At 35.6% G+C, this 25633-nt stretch overlaps 1 protein-coding gene across 1 annotated transcript in view; it reads right to left on the bottom strand.

Annotated features, from left to right (window-relative positions):
* The window catches only part of Psmd1 (proteasome 26S subunit, non-ATPase 1), a 104065-nt gene that overhangs the window by 19952 nt on the left and 58480 nt on the right, over nucleotides 1–25633 (bottom strand). The window contains exons 17-19 of the mRNA XM_020156256.2: nucleotides 18572–18686; nucleotides 6769–6885; nucleotides 46–148 (exon numbers count right to left, since the gene is read on the bottom strand). Of these exons, the coding sequence (XP_020011845.2) occupies nucleotides 46–148; nucleotides 6769–6885; nucleotides 18572–18686 (335 nt within the window). The remainder of the gene's footprint in view (nucleotides 1–45; nucleotides 149–6768; nucleotides 6886–18571; nucleotides 18687–25633) is intronic.

Here is a 25633-nt window from a genome sequence, read left to right as displayed (position 1 = left end):
ACCAACAAAATGAAAACAAGCATTAGGAAGACTAAAAATATTTACCTGCATCCAGTATGCCCTGGGCCAGAATAGCGCCAAACTTGGCCATGACATCATCATGCTTATCATTGATGACTTTGGAATACAGCTGCCTGAATTGATTCACCTGAAGGAGCAAAAAAAGAATTATGGTCTAATTCTATTCATTTGTTGTACCATTTTAGAGCACCCACTAAACTGCTCAAATGGTAATGAGACTCAGTTCCAAATTTTACAACATTCAAGAAGAGAGTGAGATGGAGCAGACGTGAAGGCAGAACAGTTCTGTGCTTGAAATCATGGGTGTTAGGACTTTTCTATGTGGGAGCACTAACTGTTTTCAATCCTCACTCCATAGTAGATGATTCAGGCTCAAGGGAATGCAGTTTCATTCTGTACCACTGTTAATCAGTCAGCAGGCCTAAATAGTCTAAGCAAACTAAGGCTTTCACTGCCTTTTGAGTTACAGGTATGCTGCTTACCATCAGCTGTGCTGATTTCCTAATGGTCTCACCTTCCTTCAGTTTCACCTTACAATAAACTACCCTTCACCCAGGCTGTGTGTGGTAAGTATATTCATGAATACAGGAGAGGTTTTCGTTATACACAAACATTAATTTTCTGAGGACTTGTTAGAATCAGTACTCTTATTAAAAGGAACATACCAAAACAGAAAATATGCTGACTCATTTAGGGTAAGACTAACAGTAACTTTTGTTTGCTTCTTTATTCTTTTCTGCATTTTCTGAACTTAATATGTATTACTTTCATTCTTTAAGAGACTACTTATAAAATAGTTCTTTATAAAGTAAGAGTTCTTTAAATCTGTGTGGGTGGCAGTAAGGAAGCTATCTTATGCTTCTTCCACGTCTTACACTTCTGTTCTCCCAACAGTGCTTTCAGATGGCAGCACTAGGAAGAAGTCTGCTTGCTCAAGAAGCACATGATTATGGAGCTCCCCAGATCCACCAAGAGCAGAAAAACACCAAACCTGAGTTTCCTAATACAATGACTTTGTCTGTATTATATATTCTTTCAGAATGTCTTCCCCTCTTCATTTGTCTTGGTCTGACAGGCCAATGTAATACAGGGACAGAGTAAGAGTCAGGAAACTCTAGCTTATGAAGGTCTCTGCTCTTCTAAGTTACTGGGCCAAATCACTAGATTTTCTTTCTTCTTTGTGGTGAGATGGGATCTTTCAACATTGTCCAGGCAGGTCTTGAACTTCTGGGCTCAAGTGATTCTCTTGTCTCACCCTCCTGAGTAGTTAGGACTACAGGCATGTGCCACCGTGTCTGGCTGATTACTAGCTTTTCTGAGCCTTAGCTTCTTATCGGTTAGCATCTACCTTAGCTACTTATTATAAAGATTACACGAGGTAACATATATGTCATGCAGTAAGTATAAGGCGTTTCATTGTTCAATAAGCATAGCTGTCTTACCATATGGGGAGAGAATCCCACTGGTCCTTCTGGACTATGATCTTTGCAACCTAAACATTGCTAACAAAAAAATGATCCTCAAACAAGGTTCTCCGTTTTTCTTCATAGGCAGCAGCAGATTATAGTAGGGGAAAATAATGAGCTAACTCTTGCTACCTAGTATATGACCATGTGTAAATCACTTACTTCTCTAGGCCTTATTTTCTCTCAACTATAAAAACCCAGCATGATTAAATTCCCTTCTAATTTAAAAAATCCTAAGGTTTGATGCTTTTACTCTGGTCCAACAGATCAAATTCCTTTGATTTTGAACAAATTAGATGAACATTTATATTACCTTATATAGGATGGAAATTTTATGTGCTAAAGGTTTGTGAAATATTTTGTGAACTTATAAAAATAAACACTGAACAAAGCACTGTATGTACATTGCAGAGGAGAATTTAAATATAAAACTGCATCCAAAACTATTTCAGTGAAATTGAAAGATGGATTTTTAAAAGGCAATGGAAGCATCTAACAGGAATACCCAATTAATATTAAGTGTAGTACTTTAAAAAGCTAGTTTTTGTTAATCATTAAAAAAATCTCCTCACATGTGTTTTAGTATATTAGGACAGCATCTTAAAGTTGGAAGGAAACTTGGACATCACCTGTTTACTCCCTCTATTTTACAGATGGGAAGACTTGACTTAAATAGTAGAAAACACCACTGACAGACTGTTTCACTGTACCAGACCACAGGCAGATAATCTTAAGCAAGGAGCAGTACCAGATCTTACTGTTTTACACTGTAATTAAAAAAATCTGATTTCATATGTAGGACACTTATTATGAACATGCAATAACTGCTAAAGGTGGATTTCATTTAAGAGCTGTTTGGTCATTACAAATAGTGGCAATCAGGTTGAGGATCATGATTTTCTGACTTAGTTTCATTGTTAGGAATGTGATGGCCTCATACCCAAAACAAAAAGTAGAACTTGAAGAAAATAATATTAATTTATATTATGATAAACTCACAGAAAAGGTAATTTTTGTGATCTATTCATTCTACTGTATATGAGTATATAAATCTACCTTCTCTAAATTATAAATTTTTAATATTCCTCATGATCTGAACTCTATACCTTATACTGCTAGGAAAAAAAAGTCTACTCAAGATGGCAGAAGGGAACAAAATTCTTTGGGGTCATTTCTATTGGTAGTTATCATGTGAGTATACCTCCTCATTTCTCCTATATTTCTAGTTACAGAAATGTAGCTGGGCATGGTTCAAGTGGTAGAGTGCCTGCCTAGCAAATGCAAGGCCCTGAGTTCAAACCCCGACAACCACAAAAAAAGAAAAAAAAAAAGGTAGCTTCATAGGCTTAGTTTGGGAGTTTTTATTTTTTTTTCCTTTTTCCATGGCACTGTATCTGTGTGTGTGACTTCAACTATACACTTACAATTTATTCTATGAAATCCTTGAGACCAGATGCATTTTGCAATTCAGAATTTAGAAAGCTAACACAATGCATATATTATATATTATGCAACACTCCTGGTAGGGTATGGAGCAATATCCCATAATCAAATTAGTATTTCTACAGCAGCAAAATACACAAATATTTATAATCAGTGTGATAAAGGCCATAAATGAGTTCATAATTGGGTCAGGTTTTACAGCCAAGTGAGTCCTTAAAAGCAAACAAACCTCTTTGAGTTTTCAGAGCTTTTTGGATTTCATAATTGTAAAGGGCTATGGATTTATATCATTTCTTTATGGCTAGTTCCCAAATCTCTCTATTCAGTTCTGACTTTTTTTCCTATGCTCCTATTTCTAAATAACTTGCAGTGACCTCATACTCTACATGCCTAAAGTGAAGATTGTTTTTATTCTTTTTTCAACATATTCTTGTTGATGCTTTCAGGATTTCCCTGTTATCAGAATCCACATTTTTCAGTTCCTTCTCAATTTCATCAATATCATTTTGTTTACAGTAGTTTCTTATAGACTAAAATTATCGTATGATATAAAATTTCATGCTTTGATTTCATCTTATAAACATTTACATATTTCTCTACAGAACTGAGCACCTGAAACTCACCATGTTCTGAACTCTATACCTAAAATTGCTGGGAAAAAAACACTCTCAGATGGGTAGGGAAAAAGGAAAAAATTCTTTGGGGTCATTCTGATGAATCATTATGGCCCATAAAAAGCCAAATCTACCCAAACTCTGTTTTTTTTTTTTTTTTCAGTACTGGAGTTTGAGCTCAGGACCTCAGGCTCTCTACCACAAAAAAGTCTGTGTTGAGTATTTTTGAGATTATAGAGTCTTGCTTTTTGCCCAGGCAGGCCTGGAACCTCAATTCCCCTGATTTCTACCTTCTAAGTAGCAAGGATTACAGGCATGAGCCACCAACAGCCAGCTACGAACTGGCTAAATATGATCCTACTTTCAAAAAAGGTACTTGTCAATAGTGGGCAAAGCTTTCCTGCACCAGACCATACACCAGATGATCTTAGGCGGAAAGAACACTAGATGTTATTTTTACATTGTAATTTTTAAAATATGATTTCGTGTATGCTACTTATTACGTATATATTTAAATATCTGCTAATGGTGGATTTGATTTAATAAGAAAAAAGATAGATGCTTCATAAAGAGGAAAGTTGGGTTGAGAGAAAATAGCTCCAAGGACTTATAAAAGGATACTATTCTAGTTAAATGTGACCTTCTAAGGGCTTTCTAAATTGGCTTTGTAACAATCCAAGGGTGTGTGCATGTTCCTGGGTCTACATTTGTGAGTGTGAGCAAGTGAGAAACTAACAGAAGCAAAACAAAGATGTACTGGAGTTACTTAAACTAATACCACACACAGTGTGTAAAGCTAAGTGCTAGGGATATGACATGTTAGTTCACAAAGACATTTCCTCTGGAAATTTCCATTGCAAATCTCACAAAATATCTAAGGAATTTCTCTTTTGGAGTCCTCTGAGGAAGGGTTATAATTCTTGACAAAATTAATGTCTGATCTTTGCTTCTGAGTTGTTTTCACTTTATTTTGTGGACTGATTTGCAAAACTGCAACTAGGAATCCATAGACTTGAGAACTTACTTCTCTTCAAAAGTAGACATTGTCATATATAGTTTTGCTTTTGTAGTGAGGGTGACCACATTTATGTCAGCATACCTAGTTTATATTAACAGCAAAGGTTACTAGTTATGGTTCATTTCAACATTCTTAATCAGTTCCAATATTCTGATACAATCTGAAGATGGGAGTGTGCTCCTATGAATTCACACTAGTTGAGGCTTCCTTCAACAATACAACTTAGAATGATTTAAAAAATTATTTATTTAAGCCAGGTGCTAGTGGCTCATACCTGTGATCCTAGTTACTTGGGAAGCTGAGATTGCGAGGATCAAAGTTCAAGGCTTAGTTAGCCTGGCCAACCTCTCCAAAATAACCAGAGGTAAAAAAGGGCTGAAGGTGTGGCTCAAGCAGTAGAATGCCTGCTTTGCAAGCATGAAGCTGAGTTCAAACCCTACTACCACTACCACCATAAAGAAAAAAATAACAAAAAAACCCTCAACTTCCCCCCTCAATTAAATTGCTGTACCTTTCAGCTTTCTAAATGTGAAAATTTGTAAGAATTAAGTGCCTTTTCAAACTATCCACTCTACCCTACCACTGTTCATTCAAGGTTATGATCACTAAATCAATGAAATCCTACAGCAAGGATGAGAAGATGGTAAAATGTTTGTCTTGTTGATAATACAGCAACATGAAAGCAACATGTGAGGTCAAAGTGAAAAAATATCCACATACGACTGTTTAAGGAGGTGCGTTCCATGGCCTGCACTTGCTTCTTTAATGGCATTACTCAGTTGGATAACCTCCAAAACCTCAGTACAAGATCAAAAGCAGAAATAAAAGCTACTCATATGATAGCTGATATATTTAAAAATAAAAAGAAATGTGGTCTGTGTTTGGAAAGATGTTTATGTTCTAGAAGACATGGTATATTAAGCAATACATTATAAAAACAGGATAAGAAGTCAAATGATTAGCAACTATTTAGAAACTAAAATTTATTAAACAAAGCTCTATAAAACTAGAAGAATGTATGAGTTCTAGAAAGTTTTCCCTTCCCTATCTCTCTAAATTTACCCATTGAAAATGAGGGTAGTCTATATTTGCTTGATGAAGCAGAAGAGTGAATGTCAATGATTTTTTCTGTTGTCAACTTCGTTTTTTTTTTTTTTTGGTTGTACTAGGGGGTTGAACTAGGGCCTCCACTTGCTAGGAAGGTGTGTAAGCCCTCATTTTTTTTTTTATTGCTTCTCATAGATAAGCAGAATTAATACAAGGCTGCTATAACCTGAAGATATGAAATTATGGTATATAAGCTACTTAATATATTAAGCATAATTTTAGTACATGCAAACATATAAATTATATACATTTCTCAACTGAATGCACAGTTTTTAGCTGAAGTGCCAAGATACATTAAATATCAAACACTAATATGCGGTCTGAGAGACTGTCATGAGGAAATTTTTAAGTAAGTTTCTCAAAATGTGTTATGGAGTAATCTAGAGGATGGGTACTCTTTGGGAAGGTTGGAATGTCTTTCCTCTTCATCCAAGTCTAGAGAAAGAGGCTTGAGAGGGACCACTTAGAACACTCAATATGATCAGGGGTCACTGTGCACTGAAAGCCTATTACACTCCTAACCACAAGAAGGGCAAAATATTTGAGTGTTTCTGTGGAGTGGAAGTGGGTCAAGTGGGAAAGAAAGCTGTTCTAAATCATTTGAAGCCCTGCCCAGGAGGGTCAGGATTACCCAGGAGGGCAAGGGTATTCCAACAGAGAATGTGGATGTTTTTAAACTGAGGTTGTCTGTATTATATAAAGTGACTGTGGGATTTTTTTTTTTTTTAACTGCCTAAGAAAGATGAATCAGAAAAGCCATGTATGGTTTGAATTTGCATTCTGTATCAGAGTAACAAGTTATTCTTACCAAATTTAAAAGGACATTGAGAAGTAAAAATGTTAATGATTTTACCACAAGTTCTACTTCTTCAAATATGGTTATACATTTAAATTAATACATTAACAATTAATCTGCAAAACATACATTTAAAGAATTCTATGTATAGTTTTCCCATTCTCTTGCCCCTAAAAATGGACTCTTCACTTCCTGTGACTTCAGTGTTCATCAAATTTCTAATAAAAATGTCTTTCAAAGAAGGCAAGCCACTAAAGAAAAAAATAAATCAATCTTTTCCAGAGAATTTCTTTGTTTGCTTACCTTTGGACAAGTGATTTCAGTCTGCTGGATCATGATGAGAGCAGAAGCTATGAGAGCTCCTTGCCTCACGTAGTTCACAGGGTCATTTGTCATTGGTTCTAGCAAATTAATTGCTTCCTAAAAGCATTATTTAAAAAAAAAAAAAAGGAACAAGAAAAAGAATCTTTAAATAAAGCTGAGATGGCTGGATTTCCAAGTGAGTTACTATCACTCTAAGTCAGTATTTTCATCTAACAGTATATTAACAAGTTAACTTAAAAGGACCTGAATATAACAGTTCAGAAATGAGTATGATTTAATATCAATACAATGATAAGTGAAAAAGTGTTAAGAGCTTGAGTGTTCCTATCTTCAGGTAAAAGAGGACATAAAGGAATTATGAGAGAAAAATTATTTAGAGAAAATGAGATCGATATTTGTTAAGCATCTACTATTGTTCAGGCATAGTATTAGGTATCTTACATATGTTATCTCATATAATCCTAAAAACAAACAAATGAACAAACAAAATCCTAATAACAGTCAATACAAAACAATCTTTATAAACAAAGAAACACAGTTTAAAAGGGTATCATACCCAAAATAACGCAAGCAGCAAATCCAGGCAACTACCAGCTCCAAAACTTCTATTCTATTATGTATTCAATCTCCTTCGAATACTAGCATAAGGTAATATGTCAAGATGGTTTTATAAGACTTAATTTTAAAAATTAAATCAAAACAAACAAAAAAGCAAACACAAAAACCACACCCAAAACAAAAAACACTTTACTTAGAATGACAAAGCAAATTAAATAGACCAGAATGGATTTCATGGTCAAAATTAACAAGACCATATGTGATGGGATTTTCCAAAATGTTTACCAGTAGTTCCTTAATAACATGGTGATTCTATGAAAAAAGGATTCCTTGGTTAAGTAACTGGGATAGTTCACTTCCCCTTCTCTTTTTTTCTTTGTGTGTGTGTGTGGGACTGGGGTTTGAACTTAGGGCTTTGCACTTGCAAAGCAGGCACTCTACCACTTGAACAACACCTCCAGTCCATTTTGCTCTGATTATAGTGGAGATGGGAGTCTCCCAAAATATTTGCTCGGGCTAGCCTAGAACTGCGATCTTCCCAATGTCAGCATCCCAAGTAGCTAGGATTATAGTTGTGAGTCACTGGTGCCCAATACCTCACCTCCTCTTGTAGATTCAAAATGTACACAAATATAATTAAAGGTTCTAGGAACGTATGTGTTGTAATAAACACTCTAGGATGCCTTATAATAAAAACGTCATGCACTTTGAATGTCCTAGCATTTGTGCATTATATAAGAACAAGAACACTTTTACCCCATACAACTTCTATGATACCCTGTAGATCTTTAGGAAGTATGCTCTACACTGCAACACTACCTATAAGGACCCAAGCAATGGGTTTGCAGTATTACCAACTTATTTCCAAATTCCGTAGGTCATTTCTCAGGTACACTTCATTTTGAGACCAAGAAAAGAAAGACTAATTTTAACACTTTTTAAAAGAGTCTAAGGTTATTTTCCAAATCAGTTACTAACAGATAATAACATAAATACCAGACATGTATATCCTTTCTCTCCACTTTAGTGAAAAACATGGTGACACTGGGCAAAGAAATATGTTTTCAAACATATAAGGTTATTTTTTATAGTGCTAGGGACGGACCCCAGGTCCTCACTTATGTCAATTAAGCATTCTACCACTGAACCACACTCCATCCCTTTGATTTTCTTTTTAATTTTGAGACAGGGTCTAGCTAAGTTGCCCAGGCTGCCCTTGAACTTGTGATCCTCCTGCCTAAGCTTTCTGAGTAACTAGGATTGCAGGTATGAATCACAAGGACTGGCACAAGTATATATTGCCATTATTTTTTATGAAGCAGTCATGATAAAAAAAAATAATGACTTTTTCCAACTTATAAGTTTAAAGTTAATAACTTGGCCTCTGAGGTATGTAATAGAACCTCAAAGGTATACTTTAAACTTTTTTTTGGCAGTACTGGGGAGTTGAACTCAGTACTTGCTAGCCAAATGCTCTACCACTTGAGTCATGCCCACAACCCAAAGGTATACTTTAGAGTAAGCCAATGTTTTGGGATTTAGGAAACAGAAACAACCAAACACCAAATCTCAGTCAGATAGATAATGATCCCTAGGCCACAAAAATTATCTAGAAATAAAGCAGACTTGTTTAGTGTGAGTAATAAATATTTATCATTATATTAACTTGTCAGATGCTGTATTTCAGAGAACATTTGTTTGTAGATATCATATTAAGTTTAGAATAATCTGGACAGAAAAAAAATCTAATTTATATATAACTTATGAGGCCTGACATAAATGTCAACTATAGACCTGAGAGGGAAAATACTTAGTAAAACATTCAATTATAACCTTTCTTTGTTTACAGAACATATTAAATCTAGAAAAAAAATGAAGGTCAATCTCTATAAACTGCATCTTATATACTCCATGACCACTAATAGAAGTGAAGATACATTCTTTTTTTTTTTTTAAGGTGGTACTGGGGTTTGAATTCAGGGCCTCACACTTGCTAGGCAGTGTGCTCTTACTGCTTGAGCCACTCCACCAGCTAAAGATACATTCTTATATAAGAAATTCCTCCCCAAAAGAAATTATGTGCCAGATATGATATTCACTCTAGCAGCAAACATTTTGTTCACAGTGACCTTACATATCAGTGACAGGAACACATCAAATATTTCAGGTGGTAATAAATATACAAAGAAAGAGCAGGGGCCGAGTGCCATTGGCTAACACCTGAATCCCAGTTACTTGGGAGGCTAAGATTAGGACGATAGTGTTTCAAGGTCAGTCCTAGCAAACAGTTTGCCAGAACCTATCTCAATCAATAGTTGGGTACAGTGGTGCATGCCAGCTATGCAGGAGATTGAGATCGGAAGGATCAAGGTTCCAGGCCAGCTCAGGCAAAAAAGTTCACAAAGCACCATCTCAACAGAAAAAAGTTGGTTGGTGGTATGTGCCTGTCATCCAGCTATGGTGAGAAGCATAAAATCAGAAGATCATGGTTCAGGTCAGTCTGGGCAAAAAGACCCTATCTCTAAAGTAACTACAGCAAAAAGGGCTGGAGACGTGGAACAAGCAATATAGTGCCTGCCGAGCAATCACGAAGCAGTGAATTCAAAACCAGTATTGCCAGAAAGAGAGTGAGAGAAAGAAAGAGAGAGAGAGAGAGAGGAGAGAGAGAGGAGAGAGAGAAAGAGAGAGAGGCAAGAAAAATGGGATGAAGATGAAATACTGGGAGACAACAATATCTCTATAAGTCTTACCACATACAGTAAAAATACCTATTTTTATTTATTATTAATACTCCTTGTAGAAGAAAAAAGTCAAGAAAATTAATAAAGTATGTTTTGTTTGGAGTTTGGATAATATGATAAAAAGTGAATAATGGTGAAGTGGATGAAATCCTAAATTATTTAAGACAATGATTGTAAGAATGACCCATGAAATTAAAAAAACCCCACATGAATGAATTCTAAGAGAATATAAATAAGAAGTTGAATGGCTCTGGAGGAGTGGCTCAAGCAGTAGAGCATCTGCTTTGCTAGCATGAATCCCTGAGTTCAACCTCAGCCACCTCCCCCCCCAACAAAAAGCAGCTGAATGAAATGAGGAAGACAATGCAGGATATGCAAGAGGAATTCAATGAAGGTATAGAAATCCTAAAATAACAATAACCAAAAAAAGCACAAGGCACTAAGTTCAAACCCCAGTACTGCAAGGAAAACAGACAAACAGAAATCCTGAATTAGAATGTTCAGACAATAAAGAAAAAAATTTAAAAAGTAGAAACCGAACATACAAAACCTCTGGGACACCATTAAAATACCAAAAACCCATGAATCATCAGCACAGAAGAAGAAGAAGTGAAAGCTAAAGGCAGAGAAAACATTTAATAAAGTAGAAGAAAATTTCCAAAGTCTTGAGAAAGAGAAGGTCATCCAGGTATAGGATGACCAAATAGAACATCAAATAGACAAGATGAGCACAGAACTACTTCATGTCATATGACAGTTAAAACACTGAGTATAAAGATTATTGAAAACTGCAAGAGAGAAGCACCAAGCTACATATAAAGACAAACTCAACAGAGTAGCAGATTTCTTCCTAGGCACAGTGGTTCATGCCTGTAATCCCAGATACATGGAGGCAGAGATTGGGAGGATCATGGCTCAAGAGCAGCCTAGGCAAAAATTTAGTGAAACCCTATCTCAACAAATGAGCTAGGCCTGGTGGTACATACTTGTAATCCCAGCTACATGGGAGGCCATAGGTAGGAAGATCATGGTCTGAGGCTAGCCCTGGAAAGGGGTGGGAGGAATGCAAGATATGCAGGATCCTACTCCAAAAATAATTTTATAAAGCAAAACAACAACTGAGGCCAATAGGAGAAGGGGACCAGGAACTAGAGAAAAGATCAGATCAAGAAGAATTAACCTAGAAGGTAATACACATGTACAGGAAATCAATGTGAATCAACTCCCTGTATAGCTATCCTTATCTCAACTAGCAAAAACCCTTGGTCCTTCCTATCATTGCTTATATTCTCTCTACAACAAAATTAGAGATAAGGGCAAAATAGTTTCTGCTGGGTATTGAGGGGGTGGGGGGGAGAGGGAGGGGGCAGGAGTGGGGGAGGGGGAAGAAATGATCCAAACATTGTATGCACATATGAATAAAAAAAAAAAGCAAAACAACAACAACGAAACTGCTGGGGGTGTGGCTCAAGTGGTGGAGTACAAATGCAAGGCCCTGAGTTCAAACCCCAGTACTGCCAAAAACAAACAAACCCCAGATTTCTCAACAGAAACTCTAAAAGCAAAGAAGGCATGGAATGATGTATTTCAAGTACTGAAACAAAATTAACTGATAACCCAGATTATTGTACCCAGCAATGGTATCCTTCATAACTGAAGTTAAAATAAAAAACCAAAGGAATTCATGACTACTAAACCAGAACTGCAGAATAAACTTAAGAAGAAGGTAAGCAATGAAATTTTGGGAAAGAATGAATCTCACTAGATGAATAAATAAGCAAATGAGGATTAGAAAAGAATCAAACATTGCAAAAAAATTACTACATACCTTTCCACAATAACTCTGAATGTTAATGGTCTCAAATCTCCAATCAAAAGACAAAATAAGACTAGATTAAAAAATAATACCCAAGCATTTGTTGCCTACAAGAAACGCACCTCACTGGCAAAGACAAAGTGGAAGATATTCGAAGCAAATGAGCTCTAAAGCAAGCAGGCATAGCTATACTCATATTTGATAAAACAAACTTCACATCAATATTATAAGAGACAAAGTCACTTCACAGTGATAAAGGGAACGATCCATCAAGAAGATATAACAACTGTAAACAAATATACACCAAATGTTGGTATATTCAATTTCATGAAAAAACACTACTGGATATTAAAGCAGATAGACCCCCTCTCAACACAATAACAATGGTTGACTTCAATATCCTACTTCCACCATAGATAGGTCACTCAGTTTAAAAAAAAAAAAAACTTCAGAATTAAATGACATTATAGATAGTCTATAGACTATTCCACTCAACAGTCAAAGAATATAGTTTCTTCTCAGCAGCCCATGGAACTTCCTCCTTTTAGGCCATAAGATCTAACTCAAACTCTTAGAAAAAGAACAAGCCAAAACCAAAATCAGATGAAAAGAAGCAAAAATCAGGGCAGAAATAAATAAAATAATGATACAAAGAATCAATCAAAAGAATTGGTTCTTTGAAAAGGTAAATAAGATACAGCTAAAATTAGAGGACCATTAGGGAGTACTTTGAAAACTTATATTCTAATAAACTGGAAACTCTAGAAGAAATGGATGAATTTCTAGATGCATATGACCTATCAAAATTGAACAAATAGGATATAAACCACTTAAATACATCTATAATGAGCAATGAGATTGAAGAAGTAACAGTTTCCCAACAAAGAAAAGACAAAGATCAGATGGATTCACGGCTGAATTCTACCAGACTGTTTACTAAGTCCAATGCTCCTCAAACTATTCCATAAAATAGAAAAAGCAGAAATATTACCAAACTCATTCTATGAAGCTAGTATTACCCCAATACCCAACCACATAAGGATACAACAAATAAAGAAAATTCCTGACTAATTTCCTTGATGATCACAGATGCAAAAATTCTCAATAAAACTGATTTCAACAATATTAAAAAGATCATACACCATGATCAAATTGATTGCCCTTCAGGAATGCAAGGATGGTTCCATATAGTAGATCAATTAATGTAGCAGAGAAATAGAATCAGGACAAAAAAATCATGTGATCATCTCAAAAGATACAGAAAAGGCCTTTGACAAAATTAAACATTTTCTTTATGTTACAAGCCATGAAGAAAATTAAGAATAGAGGACTGGAGGAGTGGCTCAAGTGACAGAGCACCTGCCTAGCAAGCGTGAGGCCCCGATTCAAGCCCCAGTACTGCCAAAAAAAATTAAGAATAGAAAGCAGACACCTCAACATAAAAGGCTGTATATACAAACCTATATCCAACATTCCCCACTGTAAATGGGGAAAAATTGAAAGCAATTCCTCTAAACTCAGGACTGAGACAAGGGTGTCCACTCTCACCACCCTTATCAATATAGTACTTATGTTCTTAGCCATAGCAATAAGGCAAGAGAAAGAAATAAAAATAGGAAAGGCAAAGTCAAATTAACCCTATTTAGAAATGATATAATCCAGAATCAGGAATGCAAAAGGGGAGATAACAACAAACACCATGGAAGTCCAGGAAATCATCAGAGACTACTTTGAGAACCTATATTCAAATAAATTTGAAAATCTAAAAGAAATGGACAGATTTCTAGATACATATGATCATCCAAAACTGAACCAAGAGGAAATTAATCACCTGAATAGACCTATAACACAAAATGAAATTGAAGCAGCAATCAAGAGTCTCCCCAAAAAGAAAAGTCCAGGACCTGATGGATTCTCTGCTGAATTCTATCAGACCTTTAAAGAAGAACTGATACCAACCCTCCTTAAACTGTTCCATGAAATAGAAAGGGAAGGAAAACTGCCAAACACATTTTATGAAGCCAGTATTACACTTATCCCAAAACCAGGCAAAGACACCTCCAAAAAGGAGAACTATAGGCCAATCTCCTTAATGAACATTGATGCAAAAATCCTCAACAAAATAATGGCAAATCGAATTCAGCAACACATCAAAAAGATTATTCACCACGACCAGGTAGGCTTCATCCCAGGGATGCAGGGGTGGTTCAACATACGAAAATCAATAAACGTAATAAACCACATTAACAGAAGCAAAGACAAAAACCACTTGATCATCTCAATAGATGCAGAAAAAGCCTTTGATAAGATCCAACATCATTTCATGATAAAAGCTCTAAGAAAACTAGGAATAGAAGGAAAGTTCCTCAACATTATAAAAGCTATATATGACAAACCTACAGCCAGCATTATACTTAACGGAGAAAAATTAAAACCATTCCCTCTAAAATCAGGAACCAGACAAGGATGCCCACTATCTCCACTCCTATTCAACATAGTACTGGAATTCCTAGCCAGAGCAATTAGGCAAGAAGAAGGAATAAAAGGAATACAAATAGGTAAAGAAACTGTCAAAATATCCCTATTTGCAGACGACATGATCCTATACCTTAAAGACCCAAAAAACTCTACTCAGAAGCTTCTAGACATCATCAATAGCTATAGCAAGGTAGCAGGATATAAAATCAACATAGAAAAATCGTTAGCATTTCTATACACTAACAATGAGCAAACGGAAAAAGAATGTATGAAAACAATTCCATTTACAATAGCCTCAAAAAAAATCAAATACCTAGGTGTAAACCTAACAAAAGATGTGAAAGACCTCTACAAGGAAAACTATACACTTCTGAAGAAAGAGATTGAGGAAGACTATAGAAAGTGGAGAGATCTCCCATGCTCATGGATTGGTAGAATCAACATAGTAAAAATGTCGATACTCCCAAAAGTAATCTACATGTTTAATGCAATTCCCATCAAAATTCCAATGACATTTATCAAAGAGATTGAAAAATCTACTGTTAAATTTATATGGAAACACAAGAGGCCACGAATAGCCAAGGCAATACTCAGTCAAAAGAACAATGCAGGAGGTATCACAATACCTGACTTCAAACTATATTACAAAGCAATAATAATAAAAACAGCATGGTACTGGCACAAAAACAGACATGAAGACCAGTGGAACAGAATAGAGGATCCAGATATGAAGCCACACAACTATAAGCAACTTATCTTTGACAAAGGAGCTAAAAATATACGATGGAGAAATAGCAGCCTCTTCAACAAAAACTGCTGGGAAAACTGGTTAGCAGTCTGCAAAAAACTGAAACTAGATCCATGTATATCACCCTATACCAAGATTAACTCAAAATGGATCAAGGATCTGAATATCAGACCCCAAACTCTTAAGTTGATACAAGAAAGAGTAGGAAATACTCTGGAGTTAGTAGGTATAGGTAAGAACTTTCTCAATGAAACCCCAGCAGCACAGCAACTAAGAGATAGCATAGATAAATGGGACCTCATAAAACTAAAAAGCTTCTGTTCATCAAAAGAAATGGTCTCTAAACTGAAGAGAACACCCACAGAGTGGGAGAAAATATTTGCCAACTATACATCAGACAAAGGACTGATAACCAGAATATACAGGGAACTTAAAAAACTAAATTCTCCCAAAACTAATGAACCAATAAAGAAATGGGCAGGTGAACTAAACAGAACTTTCTCAAAAGAAGAAATTCAAATGGCCAGAAAACACATGAAAAAATGCTCACCATCTCTAGCAATAAAGGAAATGCAAATTAAAACCACACTAAGATTCCACCTCACCCCTGTTAGAATAGCCATCATCAGCAACACCACCAACAACAGGTGTTGGCGAGGATGCGGGGAAAAAGGAACCCTCTTACACTGTTGGTGGGAATGTAGACTAGTACAACCACTCTGGAAAAAAATTTGGAGGCTACTTAAAAAGCTGGACATCGATCTACCATTTGATCCAGCAATACCACTCTTGGGGATATACCCAAAAGACTGTTACTCCAGAGGCACCTGCACATCCATGTTTATTGTGGCACTATTCACAATAGCCAAGTTATGGAAACAGCCAAGATGCCCCAGCACTGACGAATGGATTAAGAAAATGTGGTATCTATACACAATGGAATTTTATGCAGCCATGAAGAAGAACGAAATGTTATCATTCGCTGGTAAATGGATGGAATTGGAGAACATCATTCTGAGTGAGGTTAGCCTGGCTCAAAAGACCAAAAATCGTATGTTCTCCCTCATATGTGGACATTAGATCAAGGGCAAACACAACAAGGGGATTGGACTATGAGCACATGATAAAAGCGAGAGCACACAAGGGAGGGGTGAGGATAGGTAAGACACCTAAAAAACTAGCTAGCATTTGTTGCCCTTAATGCAGAGAAACTAAAGCAGATACCTTAAAGCAACTGAGGCCAATAGGAAAAGGAGACCAGGAACTAGAGAAAAGGTTAGATTAAAAAGAATTAACCTAGAAGGTAACACCCACGCACAGGAAATCAATGTGAGTGAATGCCCTGTATAGCTATCCTTATCTCAACCAGCAAAACCCCTTGTTCCTTCCTATTATTGCTTATACTCTCTCTACAACAAAATTAGAGATAAGGGCAAAATAGTTTCTGCTGGGTATTGAGGGGGGGAGCGGGAGGGGGTGGAGTGGGTGGTAAGGGAGGGGGTGGGGTCAGGGGGGAGAAATAAACCAAGCCTTGTATGCACATATGAATAATAAAAGAAAAATGAAAAAAAAAAAAAAAAAAAGAAATGATATAATCCAAAATTTAAAGGATCCTAAAGGCTCCACCAAAACCCTTTTTCTTTTTGATAAACACTTTCAGCAAAGTAGCAGACAGGACACAAAATCAACATATAAAAATCAAGAAAACAATCCCATTCATAATAGCCTCAAAAGGATTAAATACCTAGAAATAAATTTAATGAAGGGGGTTAAAGACCTTTACAAGGAAAACTATAAACTGCTGAAGAAAGAAATGGAGGAAGATACTAGAAGATGGAAAGATCTCCTATGGGCATGGATTGGCAGAATTTATATCATGAAAATGACTACACTATTAAAAACAATCCACAGATTCAATGCAATCTCCAACAAAACTCCAATATCACTTCCACAGAAATAGAAAATAAAATCAATCATAAAATTCATATAGATGCATAAAAGCCCCTAAACAGCCAAAGCAATCCTGAGCAATGTGAGCAATTCTAGAGGTATCACAACTCCTAACTTCAAATTACATTACAAAACCACAGTAACAAAAATAGCATGATTCTGGCACAAGAACAGACATGAAGACCAAAGGAACAGAAGACCCAGAAATAAGCCCATGCAGTTACAGTCATCTGATTCTTGACTAAAGCACCAAAAACATATTGGTGATAAGGCAGCTTCTTCAACAAATGGTCCAGGAAAACTGGACTACATGTATAAGAGTGCAACTAGATCCCTATCTCTTACCCTGTATAAAAATCTATTCAAATTCATGCTGAAACTAGCATTTGGGCTGTGAGAGGTAAAGTATGATGATTATATCAGGTTGTGAAGATTACAGAGGATGGGGTGTTGACCAATGGATACTAAGTTACAGGTAAATATAAGTAAGAAATTCTGGTGTACGGTGCATGAGTAGGGTGACTATAGATAAAAATTATGTATTACATGTTTTGAAAACCTAGAAGCACCGATTAAGAATGCTTCAACCATAAAGATGTCTGAGGAGACAGACATGTTGAACCTGACTCTAACATTATAAAATATACACATGTATTCAAACATGGCACACAAGGTAACTCATTAATATGTACAAGTTTTATGTTTTACGTATCAATTAAATAATGGAAAATCAAAAACCAAAACAATCCAACCCACTCAAATGTTCTAGAAAGTAATTTGGCAATATGAAACAAGAATTTGACTTCTAGGAATTTGTTCTAAATAATCCAAGATACAAGCAAAACAATTAACAAAACCTTGTTGTTTAAACAATAGTGCATATCTTTATGAATCTCATGATTCATAAACATCTTGCCTAACTCAACTCTATTTTGTAATTTTTGAGTGCTTAACTACTAGGGTATTTAATAAAAGGTTAGAGATGAGAAAACAGGCAAATAGCACAAAGTGGTTTGCTTAACAGGAATATTATGAAATGAGTTGATTTTGGTTTCATCAAGTGAGAATCTTGATTTCTACAATACTAATTAAACAAACTAAACACTGAAAATAATTGTGTAAAATGAACAGTCGTTCTTTATAGAGAAAAAGCTATTTCTTTCTTTCCTTCCTTCTTTCATTCCTTTCCTCCCTTCCTACCCCTTCTTCCTTCCCTCCCTCCCTTTTTTCCTTTCCCTCCCTTCCAAGGAATGATTTTAAATAGAAACTCAGTATCACAGTTTTAGTAATAGCTACCCATGTAACGTGACAGTGTTCTTAAGTGGCACTCCAGCATAGTAAAGTGAAGGAGTACTGGGAAGCTTTGCAAAGCAAGTTCAGTCTTACAGATCACACTACACTTGTATTTTTATAGCTGTTACATAAACTTTTCTGCAAGTGAAAACAGTCTGGCGCCAGGAACGAACTGACCCTGTTGGCTTTGGGCTTTACCTTATTTCCTGTGCCAGCACAGCAGATCCCCAGGGCCATTGCAGCTCCGTAGCGCACATGAGGGTTATAACTCTCTGACAACAAAGAAACAACACTTGGGCACTGTTCAGGAGTCCTGATAAGAAACAGAAAATGAAGACAGTGTTTTAGGTAACATATTACATATGAAAATGGAAAAACTCTAACCAAGTTTTTTTTTTTAAGTTACAGGAAACAATAGAACACTTGAGAAATAAATTGTAGAATTATATCTAACACAGAATTTTATTTGCTAATAGTGGAGATTTAACATAAGCAAAGAACAAGGCCCTCATCAGGGGTTCCTCAACCACATCTCTGCATTGCCATCGCTCCCTGGTGCCCTCCACAAGGGGAATAGCCAGGGAAGGGAACAGCACATCGCTCACATCTGCTTTCCTGGTCTCTGTGCCTTTTGTTACAGAGACTGCGGATGTTCCAGACTTAAATATCCTACTATGACTCTAGTTATGTACCAAGCTGGTAAAAAAAAAATCCCTGATAATGAGGAAATTGACTTTCTTTCGGCCTTAAGTGGCACTCCAGCCAATTATTTTGTGTTGATAAGTTAGTGAAGACTTTTCCTTTTCTTCTCCATATCTGGAGCAAAGACAACAACAGGACAAATCTGACTAATGGAATACCTGATCTGATCTCCTTCTTGTTCCAGTGGCTATCTCTGAGAAGCTGCAGGACTAGGCTAGTCAACAGAAAAGGGTGTAATGGAAGCTTCCAGGAGGCTGATAATGTTGTGATCTTGAACCTACCAGTGTCTACACAGGTGTGTCCATATGTGAAAATTTATAGAGCTATATGTAGGATAATAATTTGGGAAAATTTTCTGGATGTATATTAAACATTAGTAAAAAGTTTCAAAAATTTTTTTTAAAGACTATTCTGTTATGAATGAAAAGTTATTGCCACAAACCAGTTAAAATCCACAATTCTAAGCTGGAATTGTCCTCTAGCTTCAAACTCCAATGAGTGGTAAGTTCAAATTACAAAGGTAATATAGCCAGTTTACAAAAGAAACCACATTTATTACAATGAAATTGTGCTATAAGGGTAAATTGGGTTATTTCTACCTTCAATAGAGTTTATCAGTTTCTTAAATGTGTTCTGATTGAGCTTCCTTGTGTGAGTAATTTGGAGATAATATTAATGGCAGCAATATGGAAAAATAGAATGGTGTAAAAAAAGCATTGTGCTCGGAAATGGATTTTAGCTTTGCTACTGTGTTAGTTTTATTATATTAGGCAAGTCACTTAGGTTTTATTTTCTGAAATTAGTAGATTTTCCTGGCTATTTCACAGGAATAATGTGAAAAATGGATGAGCAAATAACTGAAAATACAATAAAGATGAATTTTCAGTGAACACATGAGTTATTTAACAATAAAGTTGCATATGTATGAAACTCGTATTTTAGATATGGCTGTCTCTGAACAGTTGAACCAATTAAGAAGCCCTGAGTTCAATCCCTAGTACCACCAAAATATTAAATAAATAAAATTGTAAGTGTGTATATGTACATACACACAGAGAGAGAATGAGAGCGAGGAAGAGAGAGAGAGAGAGAGAGAGAGAGAGAGAAAGAGAGAGAGCACCTGTTCCAATTTTATAATTCTATGATTTTTAAAAATGAACCAATTGGGGTTGGAGGTGTGGCTCAAGTGGTAGAGTACCTGCTTTGGAAGCCTGAAGCCCTGAGTTCAAGCCCCAGCCAATTATCATAGGTTTAAATTACAGGACAACTTTAATGAGTAATATTCCTACAGACTAAAAATGAAGTTTAAAGTGCCATTACACTAAAGAGGATGTTAGAATATCATTCTACAACTTAAAATTGACACAACCATCATTAAACTGCTTTTTACTCCTATCAGGCTAAGAACTGAAAGCTCTGACAAATTTACATATTTTGCCACCTAATTAACTACAAATAGGATCACTCAGGACTAAAAAAGTCTCTAGCCCAGCATGGTGGTGCATGCCTGTAAACCTAGCTCTGTGGGAGGCTAAAAAAAATGGGCGGATTACAATTCAAGGCCAACCTGGGGAAAATGTTCATGAGACCCCCATCTCGAAAATAACCAGAGCAAAATGGACTGGAGGTATGGCTCAAGTGGTAGGACGCCCGCTTTGCAAATGTGAAGCCTTAAAGATCAAAAACCCCAGGCCCACCCAAAAAAAAAAAAAAAAAAAAAAAGACTACAAAAGTTTCAGGGGTCAAAGGTTGAGATCTCCCATAAATTATCAGCAGAGTACCAGGTTCTATGGATAAAATAACTTTTAGTGAAAAAGCGAATCAAACTAAATTTATATTTGAAGACTTGACCAACAAGTATCATCTTCTAATGGTGAAACCCTGGGAAATATACCAAATCCCTAATGTTTCCGTTTCCATTTCAATTTATAATTCAGCTAGGCAATCAGCGGGGAGCATTAACATCTCTGTAAAACTTCATGAAGGCTAACTGAGTATCCTTAATTTGAGCTTGTGGATATGGAGTGGGAACAGCCCACAGGGGGCTCAGGAAGGCCTCTCAGGTGAGAAATGTGCTGGGACTCAATAGATGGCCCTTCTTCAATAACAGAGACAGAAATGTGAGCAAAGGAACGTGAGAAGCAGGCTGGAAGTAAAGGTAGTAGATAAACAATTGGCTTTGTGTGGAGGAGAAGTGGAACACACATTAGAAACAAAACACTGGGAATGCTGGCACAGTATGCTGTAGCATGGTTAGAAATCAAAGCTTTCTAATGCCAATCTCTAACCTTCAACCCCCCCTTTGCCAAATTCCATTTTGTTAGTGTGTCACTTAACTACTCATGTTCTACTCCCTTTCCTATGTCCTGCCTTTGCTCATGATATATTCTGTTTAGTCTTGCTAATTTCAGACTATTAAAATTAATCCATTCAAGAGCCTGGTTCAAATGAAGCACAGGTATGGCTATATTTGCACTAGTAGGCTAGTTGTTCTGAAGACCAGAGATAATTATCTGAAATAATAGTTTAAAAAAAACATACAGTACTAGACAAACACATTACCTGTGGCAGCCTATCTTTAAGACCTCATAATTAGATCTAGTTAATCATAATAACTGAGTGCTTATTATGTATAAAGTAGTGAGTTTAGACTATAAAAACATTTGGAAAATCCGGGTCCTGTTTAAGCTCCCTTAAGTGTTGTTAATGACTACCTGCTAATCATCTGACAGACAGTGGTTCCAAATCACTTTTTCATCAGTCTTTTCCCCAACACCCCATACTCTGTGCCACAAATGTACAGACACATACTATTTTGGGAGTCTAATATTTAATGTAAAATGAAGGAATTTATCTTTGAGGTTTTAAAATTTAGTTTATATAGTATTGTGAAGATAATGAAAAAAAACCTTATTACTTTTAAGTGTTACACGGTTCACCACAAGGCACATTATAAGCAGTGACAAGTAAAAGCATTACTTTAATCTTAAATATATAATTAAGTTTTTAATGAAAAGAAGTTGTAATTTTTTGCTTTCAAAAACTATATGCTGAAATAAGAAACTAAATTCCAATTTGTTCTTTCAATAAGATTTCTTGGCTTGTAGTTACCAGCCAATGTTACTATTTGTACAAACCTTTCACAGAGCAGTGATTGTGCAAGCCCACAGGCACAAGTCACTGACACACCATCCAACCGTTAACTGCACATATGAATTTCTTTCTTTCAGCACACAGGCTTTTAACTACTGTTTCTTTATGGAATAGTGTTTGTAAACCTTCACATCAAATCATATTAATAAATCAAGACATTTTCAGGAACATGGTGTATTTTTTCCTCCTTTCATCTATCTTCACTAACAGAGGAAAAATGAGCAATATATGTACACAGGAAGAAACACTGTTCTTACAAAAGAATTTTTCAAGTTACAAACCTCAGGATTTGTAGAATTATGAATTTATAATAATTCTCACTATGTTAAGTGCCACAGTATCAAAAGACTAACACAATACACAGAAATAAGAATATACTCGCACATATTTAAGTGCTTTGTATTCCCAACAATGAATTCCAAATAATCTCAGCAATATCCTGAATTTCTAAGAGCTTGTTGGAAGTTTTTAACAAAATATACCACAGACACATCAGTCAACATACAGAAAGAGAAATAAAGAAGGGCATCTCTCCACAAATTACTTCCTTTCCCATTGTAAGCATTCATCTACACAATCATTCTAATCTCTCAATCTCTACAACTAATCTGCCAGCAAGTCAAGTGAAACCCCTTAAATCTTACTTCTGTTTCCATGGTCTTCTTTAAGGCCCGGTCATCTATCATTGGAAATACTACTGCGACTCCTTAAATGGCCTTTGTCAACTTTCCCTCTTTGTTTCGTTGTGATAGAACATAGCTTAGGAATCAGAGAGACCTGGATTCTAAAGGTAGTGTAGCAATTTATCAGCAGGATGATAAGCACTAAATCTCTGTGAGCCTTACTTGCTTTGCCCATAAATTACTACCTGCTCCATTTTAGGGGAGAGTTGGTAGTGTGGCAGAGTTAAATACAATGCTATCACCACTGAAATCTAGATATAGAACTAGGAATTGGCTTTGGATCAGAAGCAGGAATCTGTCTGCTAATATGCTGTAGTTTGTGTTCTTACTTTTTTTTTTTAAGGTTGGGTAATTCACTCCCAAAGGTCCTTTCAAAACAGTATAAGACAAGCTGGATAGTAAATTTATATTTAATAAATTGTTTACATTCATATTTACATTTAGGATTTTTGACCTTCATTTTTCCTTATCAACTTTTTAGGGAGCTAATGGCACACAGAATACTCACCAATTTGTTCCCTGGTTGTAGCAAGGGCCAGCTATTCCAGGGAAAACTGACTCATGGCAAAAAGCTTAGCCTAAAATCTTTCTTAAAACTTCACTTATTTTATAATCTCCACTTGTCAATGAAATATTATATTATAAATAAATAATAAGATATTCTGATAATATTCTTACATCAACAACAAAACTCAAGTTCTTTTCTTTAGTAGAAAAATTTTCTGAAAGGGGGTAGAATTTGGACTTGGATTTTATTTCCCAAATAGCATTAACAATTTCATGAAGTTTATGCTGACACATTCTTTACAAAAAACAAGTGTTTAAGACAAGGAATGACAAATTCTTTAATAAATTAGCTCAGACATTCAGTGTCTTCAAGAGTACAATAAAACCACAGTATTCTTATATGTTTATTTCAGTGTTTCAGTAGGAAGCTCTAAAAGGAAAAAGGCATCTTTCTAAGCAATGACTGGAATGCAAACATTCAGTGAAAGCAAGACTTGTGCACATTAATCTTTACACACACAGACACATATGATGTATGTATATATTATTTTTAAGTAACAGTTAATAAATGAAGTGATGATAAACTGTATCACCATTTTCAACTTATAATGAATCAACGGCTGTCAGCGTGATTATCGATTGCTAACAACATGAAAACAGAAACACTCAGATCTTATATGTACCATCAGCCTTGCCCATCAATAAACAACGAAAAATAGATAAATAAATGGTGAGAGAAAGATTGAACCTGAATATGATCAAGCATCCAGAGCCAACTATCAGTTTACAGGAAACACAGAAGACTAACCAACATTAAACTACACGCAGCGATCCAATCAATAAAATTTGTATTGTGAGAAAATAAACAGAAATAACAGTATGGTTTCTTCAAACTACAAGGGGAAAAAAAGGAAGAAAAGAAGAGGGCAAGGCAAGAAGAGAATCTGCAGATTAGAGAAGATGCACTAAATCCATGTAACAGTCCATTAGGCATTCTTTTAGTTATTTTAGAAAATTCTGATATTCCCTAAATCCCAGCTTTCTATATAAACATGGACACTGACATAACAACAACAATAACAAAAACAGCATCCAAAATAATTCATCTGGCTTGTTATAATCCCCTTGAATAAGCATTTATTAACAAAGTACTTAAATGACTAATCCCTGATCAGCAATAAAAGATCAGTTCTATGTATCCATGAACATATATTGGAAAAACAGTGGATTTTAGTTTATGGAGGGGAGAAGATGGAGAGGAAGGAAATCAATACTTATTGTTTTAATAGCACAGAATATGTTACCTATGACCTAGCTTTTTCAGATATGTTTGATATGTTGAATTTAAAGGTACATTTACTCAATTATAAATTTACTGAGTAAATACATGTTGAAAATTTCAGCAAGTTTTCTCACTCTTTAGGCAGTTTATAAAGCTTAGGATGATTTTTAAAATAACATCTCTGGTAAAAAAAAAAAGGAGGGGGAGGATATTCAATCTTTTTGAATCTTGTGTTTATCATAGGAAATAATAAACTGCTTGTTTTCAAGAAAATAATTGATAAAGAGAACAATTTTCTTTTTGGAATATACTTTTGCCATATAGAATGCCACATCCTAAGCTAAAGTACTTTTAGGATTTTACTTTATTAACTTAGCACTTACTGAATATCCATTGTATAGAAAGTATCATAAGGGAAGGAAAAAAAAACACAGATCCTCCCATAAACCTTACAAATGCAATGCCACCTTTAATATTTCTTTTTTATAATCTTCCTGGACTTCGGAAGACCAAAAATTAGTAAAAATTTAGGGAATCTTCTGGCACATTTCCCCTCCAAAATTAATTTCTTTCAGGTGCTGCTAAAATGGAGGGAAGTGAGAAGAAAGTAGATTCATAAGCTTTATGCAATAAAGAAATTGCTCTTAAGAAATCAGAATGGCCAGATGCCAGTGGGTTATGCCTGTAATACTAGCCACTAAAGAGAATCACAGTTCAAAGTCAGACTGGGCAAACAGTTTATGAGACTCTATCTTGAAAATACCTAACACAAGACAGGACTGGTGGTGTGGCTTAAGTGCTAGAGTGCCTGCTAGCAAGTGTGAGGCCCTGAGTTCAAGTCCCAGTACTACAAAAAAAAAAGTCTCTGAATGTATTCTTGGATCTAGAGAAATCTGTAATATTCAAAAAGTTTAGTATCATCAGTACATTTTC

This window comes from Castor canadensis, chromosome 4, assembly GCF_047511655.1.
Source record: "Castor canadensis chromosome 4, mCasCan1.hap1v2, whole genome shotgun sequence".
Taxonomy (NCBI): Eukaryota; Metazoa; Chordata; class Mammalia; order Rodentia; family Castoridae; genus Castor; species Castor canadensis.
The sequence above is the reverse complement of the archived record's forward strand: the minus strand, read 5'-3'. Positions and strand labels throughout refer to the sequence as shown.